Source organism: Rhagoletis pomonella, unplaced genomic scaffold (genome assembly GCF_013731165.1).
Source record: "Rhagoletis pomonella isolate Grant_MI unplaced genomic scaffold, Rhpom_1.0 Rhpom_scaffold_00005, whole genome shotgun sequence".
In the NCBI taxonomy this organism is placed as follows: domain Eukaryota; kingdom Metazoa; phylum Arthropoda; class Insecta; order Diptera; family Tephritidae; genus Rhagoletis; species Rhagoletis pomonella.
In genome coordinates this window covers 61,845,453-61,869,870 of record NW_023458559.1, presented here as the reverse complement: position 1 = coordinate 61,869,870, position 24,418 = coordinate 61,845,453, and the positions used below count along the sequence as shown (strand labels likewise).

General features: G+C 32.8%; 2 protein-coding genes across 2 annotated transcripts; one reads left to right on the top strand and one right to left on the bottom strand.

Annotated features, from left to right (window-relative positions):
- Positions 1–6,311: 6,311 nt before the first annotated feature.
- LOC118740170 (L-threonine 3-dehydrogenase, mitochondrial) lies at positions 6,312–14,146 on the top strand. The gene is made up of 6 exons (XM_036471666.1): positions 6,312–6,450; positions 10,163–10,412; positions 10,874–11,000; positions 11,175–11,322; positions 12,140–12,245; positions 13,677–14,146. The coding sequence occupies exons 1-6, from the start codon at positions 6,312–6,314 to the stop codon at positions 13,996–13,998; spliced, it is 1,092 nt and encodes a 363-aa protein (XP_036327559.1). The 3' UTR covers positions 13,999–14,146.
- An 8,787-nt stretch (positions 14,147–22,933) lies between these two features.
- On the bottom strand, positions 22,934–23,860 carry LOC118739333. The gene is made up of 2 exons (XM_036470594.1): positions 23,503–23,860; positions 22,934–23,356 (listed from the first exon to the last, which is right to left on the bottom strand). The coding sequence occupies exons 1-2, from the start codon at positions 23,594–23,596 to the stop codon at positions 22,956–22,958; spliced, it is 495 nt and encodes a 164-aa protein (XP_036326487.1). The 5' UTR covers positions 23,597–23,860; the 3' UTR covers positions 22,934–22,955.
- Positions 23,861–24,418: the final 558 nt, after the last annotated feature.

Genomic DNA, 24,418 nt, shown 5'->3' with positions numbered 1-24,418 from the left:
TATTTTGAAATGATAGCATCCATCGTAAAATGATGCTCTTAAGAAAAAATTTATGTACGAGAATATATATGTATATAGTCGTTTAAAGTACAAAACTGCATATCGTCGTTCTGCAAAACTATGTAACTGACATTTTTTGCCAAAAATTGTATTTGCTCACCGAAGCTGTTGGCTCAAGCCTTATCCATTCGTCCGGAAATATACTAGCCAGAAATGCGATTCCTTTTTAAAAAAAAAACCATTTTGAAATATGGGTGTTTTTACTCTCTAGAAAATAATTTATGCAACATCACATACGCGGTTTTGCATTTTGTTTATACGCGGTTTTGTAATTTAAAGGACGATATGTACATAGTTTTTATGTATGTATATAAATTTGTAAGTACATATCCCAATGAGAATTTTGGGGGTGTGTACCACAACTAGGGATGGCAGCGATTAATCATTTGATTAAATTAATCGACTATTTTTATCCAATGTACGATTTAATTGTATCATAATTTTGTGCTTCATTAATCGATTAATTGCAAAATAATCTTAAAATTATTTTCAAGAAATACAAGTTATGTAGTGTCTAAAATCCATCCATCGAACATTCTTTTTTGGAAGCTGCATCAACTTTACTCGACCCGAGGCTAAAAAAAAGCATTTCAAAGATCCGTTAGCATTGGCCTCAGTGACGAAGTTCTTTCGAACTTAGCGAGTCGTCATTAGAATCAGTAGAAAAAGCGTTTGATCTTTGCGCCCCTCATAAATCTCTTGTACATAAACGAAGCTGAAAAGATGATAATTCGGGTCACACACAGGTGAAATGAGTTTTTATTTAAATTGTCAAATCCTAGAACTAAAGCGGAACATCAACGACGCTTGGGAGGAACTGAAAACTGTTTACCCAAAACTTTAAGGACTTTCGAAAAAATACTATCATTTAGTTGGTACCTCGGGTGCCCACTGAGCTGGTGCTACAGCCACCGAGAAACGCAACCGCTTAAAAGCAAAACGCTTATCAAAGCTTTTGGTTTTGCAAACTTGGTTAAATAATAAAAATTAGCGACGCTAAAAAATACTCGTTTTATTTTATTTAAGGCTAATTAACAAGAGAATTCGAAATTTTTTATGGAAAAGTGTTTTTGTGAAGGCACAAAAATAAACTGATCAACAACAAAAGATATTTTTAGAAGCATAAGTATGATAAGTAATAAATATTAAAGATCGTAAACAGCCTCAATTGCATAAAAATTTTAAAAGGCACGTCGCAAAAACTGTGCAATAATATTTGTATAGTTTTCTAGCTTTTGCCACTAATGTATGTACCTATATACGTAACTAAATATGTACATATGTAGGTGGATTCTAATTCAATGCGCAAAAAAATAATTTTTCCTTTCTCAGTGAGTCTATGCCTTCATAAAATCAATTTGGCATAAATGTTCATTGAAAGTATTTCGAATAAGAGCGGGAATACAAGAATATTTTTTGTAGTGTGATATCGGGCTCAATTAAGAGGCAATCTTCTCTAACGGCCGTACAGTGTGGAAAATTAACTTTTTTCGTGACAAATTCTAACATCTCGAGAACGAGAACAGCTAACTAGCTAAAAATTCAATTCAAAATAGTTTCGTTGGATAAAAAAATTACCTTGACCTTTCAAATGCTCTTTAAAATTAGGGAGTTTGAAATTTTTTTTCCTTTTTTGACCTGCAAACAGTAGGCAGTGAACTTTTAAAAAAGTTTTAAACACATATTTTTGCTGTTCTTGTATCAAGGAATCTATTTTCATGGTCACAGGAACCGAAAAACGCTTTAATTTTTTTTTTTAAGTTCATTACATCTTTTTTTAGGCAAAAACAAAGATTTTTATTTTTATACGAAAAAAGGGTTAGGCTTTATTCCATTACTGTACCCAGCGAGGCCTTTTCGGTGACATAAAAACTTAAAATATGGGATATCAAATAAGAAAGTTATATCAAAAAAGCGATTTAGCGGTTTTTAGCGGGTGTTTAAAAATTTTTGTTTGGCACCCAAAATTTCCTCTCGACATATGTATTCAAATAAAACAGACACACGCTAAACCTTTTTTCGTGATGCGGCTTAGTGTACATAGCTCAGTGGTTGGCGCTCCTGACTTTGCACATCGATGATGGGGGTTCGATTCCTGCTGAAGTCTGGAAAAAGAAGTCTGATGAGGAGATGTGCTGATCTTCGAAATAGCAGCTATAAATTCTACCGCTTGGACTTTGTTGCTTTTTCCATTTTTCCTAAAAAACATAATCGTACCACGATATGTTTTCAATAAATGTTTTCAATAAATAATATAAAAAAACAAAAATTTGACTTTTGGAGATCCTTGCTTGACCTTCCGAACTGGAAATTTTGATTTTTCGTCATTTTTTTACCTAAAAACAATGTGTAATGAATTTATAAAAAAAAAATTTAACGCGTTTTCGGTTTCTGCGACCACGGAAATGGATTCCTTGACGCAAGAGCAGCAAAAATGTGTGGTTAAAACTTTTTAAAAAGTTTACTGCGTACTATTCTCAAGTCAAAAATAGGAAACAAATTTAAAATCCCCTTCATTCTCAAAATATTAGAATTTGTTAGGAAAAGGGTCAATTTCCGCACTGTGGACCGAAGGTGGTCACTGTATAAACTTTTGCAAAAATTTTTCAATTGCAAGGTCAATTTATTGTGTGCATATGAAGGTTAGTTTCATTAAGTTTCTATGCATTAGCTCGTGCATATGTGTGCATGTGTATAAGTGTATGTGCATTTGAATGTTAAATGTGACGCAAAAGTGAAACTGAACCCAAACACTGAATTTTAAATGTCTTCCTTCTTTACGCAGATTTGTCACATACTTAGTTCACAAGGAGCTATACATACATTTTTGAACCTTCCTCAATAACGACTTGCACGGCGTTTACATGAAGCGATTTCAGAGGCGATTAGTTGAATATTGGAAGTTTGGCACACCAGGCGATTGTTGCGTTAAATTAAAAGTTGCCTGTAAATCGCCTCATGTAAACACCATATTATCGCAAACTCTTTCTGGGCAGGGCGAAGTATCTGGTCTTCATCTTCGACAGCAAACTTTTATGAAGGCCGAGCGTCAACGAAAGGATAAAGGGGCAACGCTAGCTCTTTATGCAAGCAGGGGGCCATTGACAAGCGATGGGGATCTATTGATATGACTCCATAACTAAAGCTATTTTATTGATTAATGTTCTTGCGTGCTGGATCGCACTGAACAATACGGCCATCGTTAAGCAGCTGGAAGGAGACAAAAATCTGTCTTTATTGCAATCACTGGGAAACTTCGAATGGACCTAAAATTTTGGCTACCGAACCACTGCAGTGTTTTCCAAGCGGGGGTAGCCATAACAAAGAAAGCAGCGCACTGGCTGCTAACAAACCCAGTAAGTATCTTCTAAAGCGGCTAACTTAAACTCTGTTAGCCATACGGCAGTCAGGGTTCTTAGATTTTTGATGATAAGTTCGAAAACGGTCGGGGAAATGCCTGACTTCTCTCTCGATAACGTTGGAGTTCCTCACTTGAAAAAATAGAATAACTTCTTTTTCACCCACGAAAAGCTTTCCCACATAGGTATCATTCGCAGATTACGAGCGTGTGGAGCTGTTTCGTACACCTCCATCTACGGGGTGAAGAGCTTAATTTCACCTGGAAAATTGCTAAAAAGAGCTAAATAGTACTAATATTAGCTAAAATGAAGAGATACATATTTTTGTTAAGGTTGAGCATTTTTTACCAGAGACCTAAACCTGGTACCGCGGGGAACAGATGCCCATGTTAGGTTTAATGGATGACAAAATGGCAAGTCTAAATAGTTGTAGGGTTAGGCATGTATATTCTGGTAAGTTTTCGTAAGTCGCGTGAGTCGAGCTGGTCGAGCTGGTCGAGCACTACTCCGGTCCGTTCAAAGAGGTACGGCTCTTTGGAGAGTATCGCGGGGGCTGTGGTTGAATACCTAAATGCGGGTAGAACTCGTAAGGGTTTAATGTGGAGTTGCATTTCAAGCGGGTGCCGGGACCAAAAGAAGGGCAAACATTTTAGGTAAGTTTCGGTTTTACCAAGGTGGCAAGTGTGTCCTCCCACACTGCCATTGGTACTGAAATTCTTGCATTTCAGGGCAATGATTAAGGCATAAATTAATCCGTTGAGCTTTTGAGCTTCCTGGAGCTTGAACTGCATGAAATTGCGGTAGGTTCCCACGTTAAACCTAAACTATAGATGGCCTCTTGAGTGATGCCATTTCTAATCCTTAATTTGCAGGTTGCCATGAGTATCCCAATCTTATATCTGTTTTCACACAGTGGAAGATTGGTATCTTTCCTGAGGGTAAATTCTCGTTCTGCGTTATTGCGATATAATAAAAATAACACTTTTACACCGCATTTATTTCGGTTTTAATTTTATACTTTTCATCGGCTCTGCAATTTCTTTCAATATCTCTATGTCCCGGAACCCATATGAGGCTGATATTGAAAGCGGTGCTAATATCATCTACAGCTGCTAGGCCTTCCGGTGCAACCTTTGATCTTAGTATTACCGCGTTCATTGATTTGATGAGATGGTATTAATCGTAGTCTTCGTTACGGCATGTGTATTAAGGTACACAGCCACCTCCTTTTATAGCTACAACTTCTGCCTCATAAATGCTGCTGTGGTCCGGAACTCGGACGGATAATTCCAGTTCCAATTCTTTAGAAAAAAACTCCGAGCCAAAAACTAAGTTTCCCCATTCTCCACGATCTTGGTATTTCCCACTCTCTTTTTGACGGGATGTTCATCTTAAAGGGCCGAAAAAATATAATATATATATTTATTTTGAAATCAAAAAATCTTTAGAGGTCGTTGAAAGCGTTCAAAGTATGTTATATGAAAAAAAAAACTTTTCGTATTATTTTATTTAACCATTTTTTCCTAGTTACTAGTATATTTTATAGGTCCGCCAAAACCCCTAGAAAATGCAATCGGGGTAATTAAAAAATCGTTAGTATTAAAAAAATGGGTAAATAAGCAATTGGGTTAATGGAAGTCTTCTGAAGAGAACCAGAGTTTTCCGATCGAAAAATATTGCTTTTCAAGAATTCTCTACCATTTCACCTAAAACAGGTTTTTCCCCGTATAAAATACATGGAAAAATTTGAGCGCATTAAAAAAATAAAAAATAGAGGCATATTTATTTCGATATAGAACAATTCTAGGGGGTGAGAGGATTAAAATTCCAACTACTTATTTTTGACCACCCTAATGTACATACACAAATATGTATATTAAAAAACCGAATTTTCGCGGCACACCATCAATTTTATTTAAGGCATCACGCGGCACGTGTATCAAGAATTCCGGCGAAAATTACGTGGATATAGAAATACATAAAATATGTCATAGTCACAGCACCGTTTGGCTTATTGAAGATCTATGCGAAATATTATAGACATATCCCCCGAAGCCTTTCTAAAAAAATTAACAAATAAAAAAATTTAAATAAATATAGAGCAAATAATGATGCGGCGCGTTCGAGCACTCCAATTTCTCATAAACAAGCGCGTGTACGAATATCGTACATACATACAAGTATGTGCATATGTATGTATGTATGTCTCGAATTGTTCCTCATTGATTTAAATGTTTGAATATATTCATGCACATATCGTCGTCTGGGTAAAAGATTGTCGTATGTTACGCACGTTCGTATGACGCTTACGACAATCGTTTACCCAGTCGACGATATGTACTTATGCATCTCTAAATACTTTTTGTTGTTATGAGCAAAATTGTTGAATCTTCCACACAATGGCGGCAACAAAACAAAACTTAGATATTTATTAGTATGTATTACATTTTTTATTTTTATTTTTTTACTTGAAGTCACAAATTTTGCCAGAACAGCAAAATCAAGAACGGCAGCTGTCGGGTAGAATAGTAAACAGAAGTCAGTGGATAGCCACACATCTATGTGTTGGCCGGTGAAATTTAGAGAAAGCCGGATCACGAAAAAATTTGTTGCTCAACACATCGAAGTAATAAAGAATTTATAGAAAATTGTATAGAGAAAATCTTAGGATTGAGTATTAAAAAGGCTTTAGATTTAAAATATACAGAGTATAAAAAGTGTTCCACACAATAATTGGATAGAAATAAAAATTTATAAACAAGAAAATAAGAAAACAAAAATAAAATAAAATATAAAATAAAATAAAAAATAAAAATTTTTAACGAAAATCTGAAACTTTAAATACTTTATTAAATTTGAAATTGCTAAAGTTGAAATTTCTCCTCCAAGAAAATGCTGAGAAAGTGTTTAACGACTTTCGTGCAAAATAAGATCACTAATAATACAGCGTGCCTAACGCCAATCGTCTGTCAGGCGCTAAATAAACGCGCTCAGCATAGTAAAAGTCGACCACCGAAGATTTTGATAACCGGTAAGTCAAATACATAATATTTTCGGAGCAACAACAATAAAATTGGTTATTACTGTATAAAGAAATCGCGCGGTGCTGAAAATTGATAAATTGTTTTTTTTATCTACACAAGATTTTTAATATAAAAAGTTAGAATACATAAATAAAAGTAAAGTTTAAAACAACTTAAGTTCACAAAACTCTACAAGGACATTTGTTAAATCTTTTTTCAGACCGGTAAAACACGCGTGACATGACGTGTGGAAAAAAATTTTGCTGCCAATTTTTTCGTTTGCCGTAAAGGAAAAAGCGTGTTTCACATTTCTGAATAATTTTAGTTTTAACCTTGAATGCTTAGACGGAAGACTTGTGTTCTGATACATGTAGATTAAACAAAAAAAAAATCAAACACGTACATATATTTTGATAGTATTATGGATCCAAAATTGTGATATTCGCAAAATAGTTTTTCAAATTTTCGATGAATATTAATTTAGTATAACGAACGAAGATAATAATACAAATCTTTCAAAATGAATTCTGCAGGTTGCATTCATTTAAAAACATGCGAGAAAAACGCCTGATATGGCTGATATTGGAATATGCCAAATTTAACTTTTTGTGCTTTGCATTTGTTTTAATTTATAGTTTTTCGGCTAATAATATTTTTTGCCAATATTTTCTCTTTAATTTGAATCAAAAACCAAACTTTTTGAAATTGAAAAAAACTATAAAAATTAAGGGATAATAATTTTAAATCGTCCAAGTAGGAAACTACAATTTCAGTTGTAAATAAAAGTAATACATATAATATTTTTTAAAAAGAATTTACAAGATTTAAAAACAACAAGTAATTTTTAAGTTAAAAACAAAACCGACTTCGATTCTTATATAAAAATTTAAGACTACCGTTAAATTCTGCATGATAAAATGATCGGATCTAAACCAAATTAATATGGGATCGGAGATACCGGAGATAAAAAATAAAGAATTATGGAAATCGGTTAACGTGGTCCAAAGTTTTTGAAAAAAAGTTAAATATTTTTATTTTGGTCTTAAAAGACCTTAATCTACAACTAAAATCTTAAATCAAAGCTTCCCAAAATTCATCAAATTATTTCGAATATGTACAAATACATAAATATGTATGTTTGCACATTAAGGTGGCCCTTAAAAAATATCAACATGTAATGTAAAGGCATTCACAACAATTTCAAAATTGGAAAATAATTTTTAGCGATCTCGACCAGGATTTGAAAATATTAAAATATTAAAATTGGAACAATTTGACATATTTTGTTATCAAAAAATTAAAAAATGCGTTTTGAGCCTAGAAAGTTCATATTTATTCTCTACTATACCTGAGTTTCTTGGTATTTTTTCAAGTTATTTTTTTTTGTGTAATTTAGTTTTCACGAAAATGTTAAAAATGCTGCAATTTAGTATTCTGAAAGCGCTTAATATTGCATGATGAGTCAATTTGGCGATGACTGTGAATTTATATGAATAGTTTTAGTAATGTGCCAAATTTAGATTTTTCCTAGAAAGGCAAACCACTTAAAATATTTACGAATAATTACATTTAATGAATAATTACTTTTGTATGTAATTTTTTTAAATCAATTTCTTTTAAAATTCAAAGTTTGATTTTTATTTAACAGTTATTGCAAAGTTTAGCACGATGCTCAGTGCAATATGGTTGAAAAATTAAAATACACTCGTAAAATCAACGAGGACTGATATAAACTCGATAACATCCTCGAATTTCCTCCTTATAACTTTAAACAACTTAAAAAATTACCTATTCGTCCCTGTGAATCAAAAAAATTTTAATTATCTTAAATTCTAAAGAAATTTCCTCTTTAATTTGGTACCCATATTTGGTATCCATATTGCCTTGAATTTTTTAAATAATTTTTGGAATTAATCATATCTTTGAAATTACAACGTCCTTTAAAATAAATTCTGACGTCAGAGAGAAAAAATAAAAAACGCCTCTTTAAATAAAAAGTAGGTTTCAAACCTATGTATTTATTATTTATGTTATGGTAGGAGAGCTTCTCAAACAATATAGATGCAATTTTATCAATTAAGGTTGTCGAAAAGTAATGAATATCTAAATCAAGAAAATCCCGGTATCGTAAAAAGCGCAAAAATTAACAGCTCTAGTAGCGACCCATAAAAGTTGTTTTACAATTTTGAAATTTTCGTTGAAGTCCTCATTTAATAAATAGAACTCAATAAAGGGGTGTCCCATACAAAATACAGATTTCCATATTTTTTAAAGGATCAAAGGAAAAAAGGTTTCCCTCACGACTTCAAAGATTTAAATTAGCAAATTATACAAAATCTAAACAGAACAAGTAATAAAGTCTAAGTTCGGGCGAAGCCGAACATTAAATACCCGGCGCAAGTATTAAATATATGTTTTTTCACCTTTCCGAAACCTTCCGCTAGATGGTAAGCCGGGGTGTATCAATTTTGAGTAAATTAGCGTCCTTCAATTTCGAAATATTGAAGTTTAAAGCATTTCTGAAATTTACCGTTATATGAGAAGCGGCCGTTATTTTAGTCCGATTTCAATAATTTTCAACGTTTTGCTTATATGTGGCAAGCACAATAACCACACCGAGTTTGGTACAAATTGGTAGAACGGTTACCGATATACTTATATGAGATCATAAGTGGGCGGTGCCACGCCCATTTTCCAAAGTTTTACCATAATCGTATTTCTTGGTAAAGAATTGTTGCAAGCATCAATTTTGAATAAATTAGCTTCAATATTTACTGATTTATCGAAGATTTTGTATTTCTCTAAATTACCGTTATATGGGAAGTAGGCGTGGTTATTGAGCGACTTTAAAAATTTTCGGCCATTTGGTATGCTGTACCAAGGCCAACAACTGTGCGAAGTTTGGAAGAAATTGGTGCAGCGGTTACCAAGATATACACATGTAACCATAAGTGGGCGTGGCTACGCCCATTTTCCAAAAATTTATAATATTCTTATTTTTCGTCTAAAACTTATAAATATCAATTTTGAGTGAATAATCTCCAGTAGTTACTAAAATATCGCAGTTTTCGTATTTCTGAAATTTACCGTTATATGGGAAATAGGCGTGGTTATTGAGCGATTTTAAAAATTTTCCGTCATTTGGTATGTTGTGCGAAGGCCAACAACTGTGCCAAGTTTGGAAAAAATATTATAAAAAAAATTTATAATATTCTTATTTTTCGTCTAAAAATTATTGTAAATATCAATTTTGAGTGAATTATCTTCAGTAGTTACTAAAATATCGCAGTTTTCGTATTTCTGGAAATTACCGTTATATGGGAAGTGGGCGTGGTTAAGGTCCGATTTCGCCCATTTTCAATACCAACCTACCTTGGATTAAGGGAAACCTACATACCAAATTTCGTTGAGATATCTCAATTTTTGCTCGAGTTATCGTGTACACGGACGGACGGACAGACGGACGGACAGACAGACATGGCTTAATCAATTTCTTTTTTCATCCTGATCATTTATGTACACATTTGTCTATATCTATCTCGATTCGTTTTGGCTGTTACAAACAACCGTTATGTGAACAAAATTAATATACCCTTGTGCACAAGTGCGCTCGGGTATAAAAATTTCTATATTTTACGCTTTGCTGCTTTAACTATGTACATACGTTTAAGCCATGTACCACTATGTAATATCCTTAAATAATAAGCTTTTCTTTCTCAGGTGGTCTCGGCCAACTAGGCATCGAATGCGCCAAACGCTTACGCTCCCAGTATGGCGATGAAAGTGTCATACTTTCAGACATTGTTAAACCCAGCAAGCAAGTAGTGGAGAGTGGACCCTACATATTTGCTGATATTTTAGATTTCAAAGGATTACAAAAGATCGTAGTTGATCATCGCGTCGATTGGCTGATACATTTCTCAGCGTTATTGAGCGCGATAGGCGAGCAAAATGTGCCGCTGGCGGTGCGGTAAGTGCTCCTCATAACTGGTAAAATTAGCATGCCAATAATATGGCTGCCAAGTACGGCTATTTCAGAATTCTTTTTTTTTTTGTCAATGCACTGTTTACATTTCTTGGATTTGTAAGCTTTTATTTTATTTGTCTGCGCGTTGATTATATGTCATAATTTAGGAAGACTTTCACTTAGTCACGCAAATATATTACCAAATACTTGTAGAAGTAGTTACTCGCGTGTTGTTGGCAATTTAATTTCATGTCGTCTGCTCACATGCCTACGAACGTACATATGTCGCTTGCATTTACTGTACTCGTATGCCACTTGCATTTAATACTTTGATTTTTTTTGTTTTTGCAATTTTCTTTGGTTCCCGAAAAAGAAATTGTTTGCACCGGCGCACACGCTATTCATTTAACTGTTAAACATACATATGCTCGTAAATACATAATTTTGTTTCTACCAAAATTCAGCGTCAACATCGAAGGTGTACATAATGTCATCGAACTTGCCAAACAGTACAATTTACGCATTTTCGTACCGAGCACCATTGGCGCATTTGGGCCAGACAGTCCACGGAATCCTACACCAAATGTGACGGTGAGTCGTTATTAAATGGAACACTTTCTATTTAGTTTTCTTTTGTTAAAAAAAATGCATTTGCCAAAGGTTTTCAAGCTCATGAAATATAGCATGTACATATGTACATGTATTGTACATACCTTATAATTTTCACTTCCGTTTCCTTGACTCAATTCACCTTTCATTTCATAGATTCAACGTCCACGTACTATGTATGGCGTGTCGAAGGTGCATGCCGAGCTAATGGGCGAGTATTATTTCCACAAGTTTGGCTTGGACTTTAGGTGCTTGCGTTTCCCGGGTGTAATTTCTAGCGATCCACCTGGCGGTGGCACCACTGGTGAGTACTGAATAGTATGGAAAGGAAAAGTCGATCACTAAACGATCAAAAATTTAAGATAATGAATAAAATATAATAAATTAAAATTTAATAAAATAAAACGATATAAAGTAAAATAAAATAGAATATAATAGAGTAAAAACTAATAGACAAAAGAGCACAAAATCAAAATTTTGTTACAATTTCGCACAAAAAGTATTTATGCAGTTAAACAATAAATTTCAATTATGCACAAAACAAATGCACATATACATATATATGTATGCAGTAAAGCTCCATTCATCATTGATCATAATAAAGAAAGTGTATCTTTTGCGATTGTTTTCACTTTGTTAAATGTGCAATTTCCCCTTTAAGTATCGCAATTTTCAATAATTGAATAGCAGCGGGAAGGGCAAAAAGACTGACGCTTATGGCTACGAAGGCGATTATATTGAAGATACGGCGCATTCACCAATTTACCGCACAATGAGTTTAACCCAGTTCAATTAAGTGAATACGAGTAATAGGCGCGAAATAGAGAAGGAAAAATATATTTTCAGGCGCTCTTTGTTGAAAAAGAACAAAACAAAGCTATGCAAATGTAGAATCCAAAAAACAAAATACTTAAAAAATAATAAAATAATACACATAAAATATAATAAAATTTCCTATTTGACAAACTTTCATGAAGGGTAAATAAACATACGCCTTAAAAATAAAAATCGAATATATTGTAATTAGTATATCATAGAGACAAAAAAAAAGATTTACAAAAAAAAAACAATATATTTTATGAATTTTCTTTTCTTTTGCTCTTACCTACTCTTCCTTTAAGATTACGCTGTCGCCATATTTCACGAAGCATTACGCACTAGCAAATACACTTGCTATTTACGCCCTGATACGCGTTTACCGATGATGTACATTGAGGATTGTCTCCGGTGAGTCGAAAATATTTTGAGTAGACAAGTAATTACATGGTCCTACAAAAAAAATCATGAAACACACGCGAAACAAAACCTAGTTTAGGTTGTAGGTATGAAAATAGGTCCCGTATAGTTCCTGAACCCTCCATTTTTTATACGAAAAAAAAAACCGTTATTTTCGTACTTGATGCACTTATCTATTAATAGCTTGACTATTTTCCATCCCATTTTGAAAATCGATCAGGTTTTGAAAATAGGATTTATTCCTTTAAAACTACGTATAAAAGTATATTATTAAACTTGCCATGTTGGGAGTTTTCATCGGTTAAATTTTAATGTGCCCCTATTATTCTTAATTTTTTGAACTTTGATCATCGCTAATTTCAAAAATTTCTATGAAAAGTGCCAAATATGTGGTATTTATCTATAAGAAAATTTATTTTCAAATAAACTGACACTGTCGAAGTAGAGCAATTTAAGCAAAAATAAGGCCTTATGTGCAGATTTTTTGAGCAGTGTAGCTAAGGAGTTCATCAATATTTACTAAAAATTATTGTTCGATTTCAAAAATCGGATGGAAAATAATTGAGCTATTAATAGATAAGTGCATCAAGTACGAAAATTACGTTTTTTTTTTTAAATAAAAAATGGAGCGTTCAGTAAATATACGGGACCTATTTTCATCTTGAACTCGAACATGCTACAACCTACACCAGGTTTTGTTTCGAGTGTATTTCATGACTTTTTTTTTGTGCCACCGTGTTACGAGTGTTTTCACAAAAATTATATTAAACCAAGACATGTTTGTTCACAGCAGCATATCTGAATAATTTTTAATTGAAAAAAATATTAAACAATTCAAAATTAATTTACATATCTTCGCCGTTCAATTTAAGTAGCTCAAGTGACTTTAGGTTTGATTTTAATTAAAAAATAATCAGTTTCCCTTGATTTTTTTTTTATTTTCAACAATTTAAAAAAAAAAACACAGTTCATGTACATTTTTGGTAGAAGTTATAGCTATTTCGGAGATCACCACATCTCCTCATCACACTTCTTCAACTGGGATTCGATCCAACGACCCCAGCCGCCATAGGCAGCAGTCTACCCACTGAGCTAAGTTCGCCACGTAAACTGTTGTTGCTTTGTACACGTTTTCATTTGTTAAGCCAACTACAATGAAGCGCAGCAATTCCACTGCTATTTAAATTTGATCATTTGAATTTTTTATTTCTATTAAGTTTCTATTAAAAGGGCTTCTTGAACTTGAAGTGTTTAGCTAAAAGTTAAAATATTGTTTGGGAATCGAATAAAATGCTGCTGTAAAGGGAAAAGGGCCTATGCCGATTTAGGCGCTACATTAATTGAACGACACGGGTATGTTAACGATTATTTCTCACCCACTAATAATTATCAAGCACTTTACCAATCTACATATCCTTGCAGCGCTCTGCATACAATTATGTGTGCCCCTTCGGAGAGTTTGAAGCGACGCGTCTACAATGTTACAGCAATGTCCTTCACACCTGAAGAGCTGGTTGCTAAACTGAGCCGTCATGTTCCAAATTTGCAAGTCACTTATAAGCCAGATGGTCGGCAAGCGATTGCGGATTCGTGGCCGCAAGTTTTCGATGATTCAGAAGCACGTCGCGATTGGGGTTGGCAGCATAACTATGATTTGGATAATTTAGTAGATTTTATGGTTAAGGATGTGCAAGAGAATTATATTAATGTGGAAAATGCAAAAGTGCGTGCTTCTGCGGGTTGAAAGCTGATTGATATTTAAAACGAGATGAATTATTAATGTTCATAAAGTATTTTTTAATTGAGGAAATCTCAAAACTTTCTTGAAAATGTGCATTTATAAATTTCTTCAAACGGTGCATTTATAGATTTACAAGTAAGTAAAATAAAATAATGAGGCTTTGAATTTTGTACTTGCGTTATTAATGACTATTAAAATATCGTAGATGAAGGATTTTGATATAGATTGAGCCGGAAACTTTTACAAATTTATTTGCTTTTTACTCTTAGACATCATTTTCTGGCAATTTTTCTAGATTGCATTCAGCCACTAAAACAATTGCTATGAAACACAAAGTGCAGGCACATATTGAAGTAAGATTTGCATTATATTCGAAAGAAAACATGCACAGCTGTTACGTTATGTAGAAAACAATTAATTTTAGAACAAAACTCTGAAACAATTTAACTTTTTCTACAATATGTATGTATAACTAAAAGCAACTAAAATTTTCACACACGGAAGGGGAAACTAATGACAAACGACCGGAACGGCGGAAAAAGTTTGACAGCGGCCAGAGTTGCATTCGTGCGGCAAAGTTAAGTTCTAATTAATAAAAAACAAAATACCAAAACAACTCACAAAAAATGTATTTGATTTGACGCAAATTATGTATCGTTTTGTTTGATGAAAATCCGTGGATCGCACTGTCTATTATCGCACATTATAAAATGAAATGGATAAAATATGCTTCTACTTAATATAAGCGCAAGCTTCACCAACAGATGTCGCCATTACTCAGTTTACCCCGCATTGTACATAAATACATAAAATGCAGCTCTGTGCATAGTCAAAGTTCCGCCGCCATTTAACCGCTTTGCTCAAGTTTCCGCGCCGCTCGTGAAAATTTTGTGAAAAATGTCAATTCTGTGTAAAATATGTATTACTAAAACTGTAGCGCTTTGCTAATAAGTTTATTGTAAGTGTTTTCTCTCGCAAATAAGTGAAATATTTGTCCGGGCATTGTTTCTTATGTGTTTTCCCTAGAGCTGCGGTAAGCGTGGGATGGTAGCATGCAAAGGCTCTGAAATATGTGTGTGTGTGTGTGTAAAATAAGTGCTGCAATGTGCAAATAATAACAAAGTTAAATTTGGCGCTGTCTATTGAGTAAAGGTGAGTCTTTTTTAAAACGAAATGTAGTAACAAAAATGTATTGCTTCACGGTCAAAAATTTGGGTTTAATTTTTAAACTGCGCTATATATTATTATAGTCTACTTTTTAAACCAGTCAATAGTTTTAAGCAATTTTTATTTAAATTTTAGTCCAGGTAGCCGAGAAAATGATGTTCTGCTATGAGTGGTTTAAAACTAAAACCAAAAAGTTCGTGGTTTAAAAATCAAACCAAAACATTTTAATTCTAGTTTCTAGGTTTCATATATAGAAAATTTGGCTTAAAATCTAGGCTTATGAACTGACGACATCAACACAGCGAAATGTGGTGTTGCTTCAAACTCAACATATCGTCGCCTGGGTAAAATATTATCGTATGTTACGCACGTACGTATGCCGCTTACGACAATCTTTTACCCAGGCGACGATATGAAAGCACATTTACATTCATGGCTGTTGGTGAATGTGCAAAGATGCGAGATACAATTGGTTGCTACCTCCTAATAAGCAGAGGGGCGGAGGAAATTAATTTGAAACGACCGGAAAGGCGGCAAAAGTTTGACAACACTCAGAGTTGCAATTGCGATGCAAAGTTACATAAGTACTTATAAAAAAATATCAAAATAACTTACAAAATCTTAGCTCAGTTGACGAAAGAATTTTGTTATATTAAAACAGAGGTGGGCAGCTTCTGCAGAGATTTTTTGTAGTGTGCGTTCAATTGATGTCACTGTGTGCGTACGATCAAGTCGTGCGGTTGAATGAAGCTTTCGCTGTCTTTCCAAGCAGAGCGTGTATGTTAGGAATGTTAATCCCGGGATCCCGGGATCCCGGTCTTTTTTAAGTTTCGAAAATCCCGGGATTATTTGACTAGAATCCCGGAATTTTCGGGACTTGTAATATACACTGGTAGCAATAATAGAAACGCTTTATGTTGCCCAGTTTTGTATATATTTCTTTTGTTTATTTAATATTTAGCATTTTTTTTGTAAATGTGTAGCTCAATATACATGTAATACATATATTATAAGCGGCAGGCAATTTTGCACACAAAAAAAATTTATATATTCGCCAAACCAAGGGCCAAATATAGTAAAATTGCGGTCTTAATTTTTCTATCTGACGTCAGGATTTTTAAAAAGAAAAGAATTTGAAAGATATGAGTAATTCAAAAAATGATTTAAAAATTTCAGTGCAATATTCTTAAGAAATCAGTATGGGTATCAAATGAAAGAGAAGATTCTGTAGAGTTAAAACACATTACATTCTTTGGTCCGTAAGGGACGGGTAGGAATTGAAAATACCTAGAGTTTATTTATAATTTTATCCTTGAATACCCTTGAAATTTTTCAATTCTTATTTTTGAAAAAATTATATGTTAAGGACTAACTTTATTAGCTTAAAAAAGAAAATAGATTAAAGGGGAATTTTCAATTCCTATTCGTCCTTGTGAACCCAAAAAAGTTATTTCATTTGGTACCCATATTTTTTTTTACATTGCCCTTAATATTTTTAATAAATTATGAAATTAACCATATCTTTGAAATTATAACGAGCTCTAACCGCCAAAATAACGTAAGCGACATTTTTTTCAAAATTTTCGTTTAGATGCAGAAATGCATCTAAGATGCTCTAGGAATATTTCTGCATCAAAAAGAAAATTTTGAAAACAAATGTCGCTTACGTTATTTTGGCGGTTAGGGCTCGATAAAGTCTTTTTTAAAAAAATAATGGCGTGAGAGAAATGCCCATTTATACATATGCAGTTAATTATGTGTATTATGAAGTAGACTTTTATAAAATATATAAATTTTGGATAAAAAAAGAATGTAGACAAAACTGGTCGAATTAAGGCGCTTCTTTTATTTCTGCCACTAGAATTATGAACTTCTTTCAACCAGAAAATACATTTTTTTAATTATTTTTTTTTTACATCGAGCTTTTTCGAGCATTTTTAAAGTACTTTATCAGATATGTACACACTAAAGTATTATTAAATGCATATAAATTAGATTACTGTCTGTCGTTTTGTTACTTATGAAATAATTTCCACTTTAAATGAAAAAGTACGTTTCAAACCCATTTACTTTTTATTTATTATATGGTAGAAGAGCTTCTCAACCCATATTGATGCAATTTTTTCATGTTAGGTCATTGATAAATAATAAATATCTAAATCCCGGGACTGATGACGGGATCTCGGGATTGAACCAAAGACATCCCGAAAATCCTGGGATCGCAAACATCGAAAAAATTAACATCCCTAGTGTATGTATACGCGAATACGCCGCACAGTAGCCCGTCGGGCAGACGCTGCTCAGCTGTGTATTAAAACCATAGGATTTAGCTATTTAATATTGATTAGTATAAAAAAATGTATAAAATGTTTTACTTTATATTGGCTAAAAATCCACGAACAGATGTCGCCGCTACTCATTTTACCCCGCATTGTACATAAATGCAACTCTATGCATTGTCAAATTTCCGCCGTCGCTTAACCGCTTCGGTCAAGTTTCCGCACCGCTCGCGAAAATTTTGTGAAAAATGTGAATTCTGTATAAAATATTGCTAGAAATGTGGCGCTTTGTTAAAACGTTAATTGTTGAAAGTGTTTTCGCACGCCATTGTCTAAAATATTTACCCTGTGATTGTTTTGTATGTGTTTTTACGAGAGTATCAGTGAGCTGTGTAATGATTGCATGTGAACTCGGTCAAAAATTTCGGTTTAGTTTTTAAATCGCGCTGGGACTATTGCCTTTTTTAGTCTTTTGTAGTCTACTTTTTAAACCAGTCAGCAATTTTTAATATATGTGACATGTAAGGTTAAAAGACACCTACGCTCAGAAAAAAAGATTTCGAGAAAAACGACTTTGAAGTTTACCAAGTTGATTTTGATGCTTCTGAACGTTTTAATGGTCGCTGATTACGAATCCGATGTTAGTTTTCCAAAATTCAAAATTGCGGATCCAATATGGCGGATGCCTTTTTAAAAATTGATCGGAATCGCTTGAAACTCGTTACTAGGGGGTTTTTGGTGTCGCTTATTACGAATCCGATGTTCGTTTTTAAAAATTCAAAATGGCGCATCCAATATGGCGGAAAAAATTTAAAATTTGTTCGGATTCTGTGAAACTCAAAAATGTCGTTGACACCGAAAACGGGGTCACTTATTACGAATCCGATGTTCGAAAACCCCCGAGTAACTAGTTTCAAGCGAATTTGATTAATTTCAGTGTTGTTTGTCAGATTTGATTTTGTTGTACTTTTTTCTTGTAAAAGTACCTAACTTTGAAGTGATATTGTGAAAAAACTAATGCAGTTAGATACCTGCGGTTTATTGCATTGGAAAGAGCGGCCCGTTTACTATACGAGTCGATGAGAAGGTGAAAATCGATTTTTTCTGGCCTTAGGTCTCTTTTAACTCTACGTGTCACATATGTTGCTGTGTAAAATTTCAGGACGGTGGCATAAGCGGTTCCAGAGATAAGCGATATGAAAATTTCAAATTGTACGGGAAGTGCCACGCCCCCTTAAATAATTAGAATCTGTGTATCCGTGCCAAGTTACAGTTGCCCAGCATAATTGGGTTTAGAGATATATCGGTTTTCACATTTTAGTATGTATGTCAGATGCTTCCTATGTATCGGGATTAACATTATTGGATTAAAGGAAGTTACATCCTTTAAATCGGTATATATTTCATTGAAATCGAGCAAACGATGGCCTCAAATAAGGGGGTTAAAAATTTTATTGTGGCTTATTTATATATAGATACCTTCAATATACCGTTTTGCTAAAAGGACCCCTGGAGCCATCCAATCGATCCCCGATCAAGGTGAATTTCTCAATGGCCACTTCTTACGACAAATCCAAGAATCAGAACCAATAAAACATTTTTTCCCGGCTAACTTGTATGTGGTGGCCCACTGTGCGGCGTGCCACAAATACAAAAACTAGGGTGAACGGTAAGGACTATACTGGCATATCTAAGACAAAGGACAGGAATGCTTTCTGTAAAGGCCATCCAGATCGTTAGGGGAATCATGTTCGTCGACTTAATTGATGAAAAAAAAGATTGTTTTAAATTATGTTAGGTATTGGTATTTAACTAAAATTCATATCGATGAATAATAAACATTTTATTATTTCAATTATGTAACGTTTTTGGCTCTCCTGAAAAAAAATACAATAAATAGTGTTAGTTGGGGCCAAGGCACATTAAACAGGTAGTATCAGTAGAGCAAAAACAACATTTGCGTGTATTTTGTTGTTGCTTCTGGTATCGAAAGTGTCAAAAACTGTTCTGATTTTTTTCTTCTAAATAAAAGCGTGCCATGTGAAATACAAAAAATTATATAAAAAATTGAAATTGGAAAAAATAAAAATTGATGCAACTTTCTTTCCTAGTAAATTTGCTTGCTTCTCGAAGCATTGATCCATCCTTTGCAAGGCCCAGTAATTAGCGGTTGTGCTGCTGAGTTGGGCGAACGTTCCAAAAGCTGCTATTCAATCGCTTGTTTTGTATGGAAAAAGGTTTCACATGCAAATGGATTTTAACAATTCAGAATTTTTGTGAGAAAAAATTAAAAATATTTGACATTTTCGAGACCAAATAATTTGAAAATAAATCAAATCAGCTGCTCTACTGATACTACCTGTTCAATGTAACTTGGTTGGGACCTTTCGGCATTTCATCAACGATATGTATATGCATACATATTTATTAAACAATTAATTCATTTCTTTTGTTAGATTATTTCAATTTAAACAATCGACTTTTAAAGAAAATAACTTTAGAGAAACACGTTGCTAAACAAATTTATGTACATACACAAAAAATATCGCAGTTTTTTAATTTTTTTATTTTCTGCTCAATTTTATAACAAAACGTAACAGCGTTGTGGGCTATATTTGGTAAAGGGAATATTTTTTGTTTGATGGTATGTCCATACATACAAAGTAGGTTTGAATTTTATCCTATTTGGTTCTACTATTTTTTTGCCTACTTATGTCCTGTTAAATGAAATTAGATTTTTTTGACCTATTTCACATAAACTTACATGCGTTTTATTTACTTTACATCATGTTAAATACAGTTATTATTTTTTTAATTACAATTAAATATGCTTTTAAAATTCATTTTGTAAATATTTAAATACATTTTTCTTGAAAATTAAAAAAAAAAAAACAAAATGCAATTCATTACAATATTTTTGTAATTGCAATCGTTATTATACGCGTTTTTGCATTTGTGTTAATACACGAAAAATTATTATTTGGCTTGCAGATTGCGCACTCTGAGTTCATAAATGTTTATATTTGTTAATTACAAGCGATTTACGGTGAAAGTATATATTTTTTTTTAATATTTTGTTTTATATTATTTGGTATTTTTTTGTGATATGATTGCTTACGAATTAATAATTTATAATGTGTATCTGTGCACACATTATTTGGTGGGGTAAAGAATAGAGGGAGATGTTTATGCACGCATACAAAAATACATACATATGTATGTATATATTTTTATTAGACGAATTTAGTTGAATTGCACATACAGTGGTCGAAAGAATTATAGCCGCACCCATTTTAATCAGTTTTAACATATTGTTTTGGTTATTTTTTTTTATAAAAATATAGTTAATTCTTTAACAAAACCCGTATAAATCCAAGTTTCCAACTTTGTGAAATATTAAAAAAAAATCATCAAAATTTCGTAAAAATGTCAGCTTCTTAATTAGATTTTCTAGAAAGATTCTGTTGCCTATTGAATTTTAGTATAATAAAGCATGATATAAATATTACAAGGTAAATTCATTCTCTCAATTCGTCGGCCATGATTTTTTTTCTGACGTTCGACAGCATTTTAAAATCATATAAAATTGAAAATAAAAAAACGAAATTGTTCACAATTGTTGTTGTTTGAGGTGGAAAATGAGAATGGGTGTGTGAGTTTGAATTTTTACTTTTTAAATTATATATTGCTGGCAAACGTCAGACTGCCTATGTCATATGTCAAAAATTGTCAAAATATGGTGCGGCTATAAATTTTTTGACCACTGTAGGTATGTGTACATGCAGTTTACACATATGTACATACATATATTTATTTCCAAACGCCACCCTACTACATTTCGTGGCAATTTTCCATTTAATATTTGGCGAATTCCGGCTAACGGTGCATAAACTTTAACACCCTCGTTTTATTAATAAACTTATATATGCACTTACACACATACATATGTACTTATGCATGTACATATGTAGGCGTGATTTAATTTGCATTTTTTTATTAATTTTTTTTTTTGTTGAAGCACACACAACGTGTTACCGAAATATTCTCAAGCTACTCACTTTCAAATGCAAATTTTTGGTTGTACATTTGTAAGTATGTATGTATGTATATACATATGGGAGGTTCCATGGGAAATTGAATCTCAGTGAAAAAATTATTTTCTTTATAAAACTAACAAACGTGTGGATAAGACTTTGTAAAAATCTTGAATCAACCAAAAATTAACAAATTAAAGCTTTAAATGCATTTTTAATGCCTTTTTGCGTTTTGATATTAAGTTCTAAGTAAATTTTTTGATTGAGTTCAAAGTAGGTTGTGTTGAATGCACTGTCAAATAATTTTCGAATCATAATTCAAGTGTTTAGACTCCATTATCTATATACCCTTGTGGTCAGCTGATTAAGTTAACCTACATTTTGACCAGTTTTGATTGTTTATTTTGTTAATCTAATGTTTATATTTTCTCTTTATAAAAGTCATAAATCTACATTTCAAACTTCTTACAAAAATTATAAAAATTCGACAAACTCTAACAATTACGCCCAAAAATTTTAATTTTTTTGCTGACGGTGCTAAGCATTTTCTTTTATATAAGAGGCACCAGCCTAAGTAGTGTAGAATTGTTGGGTACTTTATACTGAAATTTAAACAATAAACAAATTTTTTCTGTACAAATGTCCAACCCGTGACGATGGAATCGCCCATATGTATGTATATATAGGTATTTTTGTTAGTTGCTAAAGTGTTGTAACTCAATGACTACATTAGTTGTGTTTGTTTACTTATTTTCAGTAAAATCCAGTAAAAGTTTTTACGAATTCTCATGTTTGGCGTTTACGTACGCAAAAACTTGCAAAGTAGGGGAAATTGAGAGAGTGGAAAATGACAGTTGAATGCGCAAGTTTTTACTGGATAAATTTTTACTTGTAAGAATTTGTCAGTACAAAAAACAGCTGATCGCATATTGTTTTATTGTTGAAATTGTCAAAATAAATCTATTTAAATATAAAATGTATTGTTTTATTAAGAATTTGCTGCGAATAAACAAGCAATCTATCAGATGTTCATGAAACTTGCAAATTATTACTGGATTTGCGTTTTCGTACTTTTGCATATTTTTTCTAATTCTCAGAAATTAAGTTACTAGAGAGTTGCTGGCAAGTTACTGTATAATTTGTAGACAAACACAACTAGTCAATTCATGTTTATAGTAAATATAAAAAAAAAAATTAAAATAACTGTAAAAAAGGATATTTTTCTTTCTCTCTAAATGGAATTCAATTTACAAATCAAAGCCGCTTTTAGAGTAAGCGGCGTACACAGTTTTCCTCATTCCTAACATCTATTAAATTCAGTGCAATTTATATTACAGAAATCATTTCTAAAACCTAGTAAATTCGGTTTATAAGTGCTCGCTAATGCGAACATGAAAATAACTATGACAATTTTCGTTAATTTCGATGCTTGCTGAATTAGCTCTTCGTATCGCATTGCCTCTTGCCTTTGACGTTTCTCTCAAATATCCTCCACATATGGCTGATTACCTGCCATGCCTGCTGTGAATTGATAGAAAGCGCCGCCATGTGTTTTGGCATACAATGCAGCGATGTTGGCTGTACTAGTAGTATTCTCGTGGCTCGTCGCTTTAATTTGGGCAGTAATCCCCGCTGAATTCAACTGATATGTATGTCCAACACCAGCATGTCCATCACCTTCAGATATCACATCATTATTGTCACTAATGCCAACACCACGATTCTCTCTTCTCCCTGTTGCTGCTTTACTAGCCAAACGCTCAATATTATGGTTATTGTAAGAGATTTGTGTGTTGTTTTGGTTAGCAGCATTAATATTGTTAGATAGATTAATGTTTACATAGTTGGCATCGTAATCTATGGCTTGCCGATGTCTTTTTGCTATAATAAAAGAAGGAAGGAAGAAATGAAATGGGTTGAAGTGAAAAAAAAATTAAATTAATATTGAGTTCAACGTAAGAAAAGAGAAGCATGGAATGTTCTCATGGATTCACGGATATGCAGGTTGAATTTTAATTTTGGTTTACTTTTGATACATGTACAGCATGACAACAAAACAACAGCAACAATAGCAAAATGCAGCGAAAACGTCAGCCAATTGGTATTTGAAGGCATGCACATATGAATGTATAAAGTATGTGTATGAGAGCATGTTATATTTCTGAAGGATTTAAAAATAATATACACTTTATCACTCTGGTACTTGATGTCGAGAACTGCTTGCACGTACTGTTGCTATAAGAAACGAATATACATATCTATGTACATAGGTACATACATTAGGGAGCATCACCATCCATAAAAAAATCCGTACTGTTTTTCAGAACAATATTAAGATTTACGTGCGCTAGACCGATTTGCAAATACCACCGAAAATCGAGTTTTTATAAATACATACATACATAAAATAAGTTTAAAAAAAAAATCACTTTAGATGATAGAACAGTTTAAGCTTAGATGGCCTGCATAAATATGTTTAAAAATTTTATCAATGGAATAAAAATAATGAGATTTTTAGTGGTATTTTCAAATTGGTCCAGCTCACGTAAATCTTACTATTTTTCCGTAATATTTTGGCGGAAGTCTTAAAATATAATCAATTTTATAATACCGCTGGAAAAAACGCAAATTTTTTTGGTGAGGCACCCTAATGCATATATGTATGTAAAAGAACTTAAATGCAGATATTCACTTTTCGGCATATGCAGAGGTGAAGTGAAAAGAAAAAAATCACTAAGTAATTTACTATTTGTTATTATTATTATTTTACAATTCATTAACTGAACTGTATTTTTTACACATGTTTTTCAGAAAAATCGATAATATCCATGTGTTGTATTCTCACGCAATTATCCCAGCGTTTTGGACAGTTGAAGTGCAAACATCTGCTGCATATGGATGCCCAAATATGTTTGTGTGTACTCACCATGTGTGGCTTACATA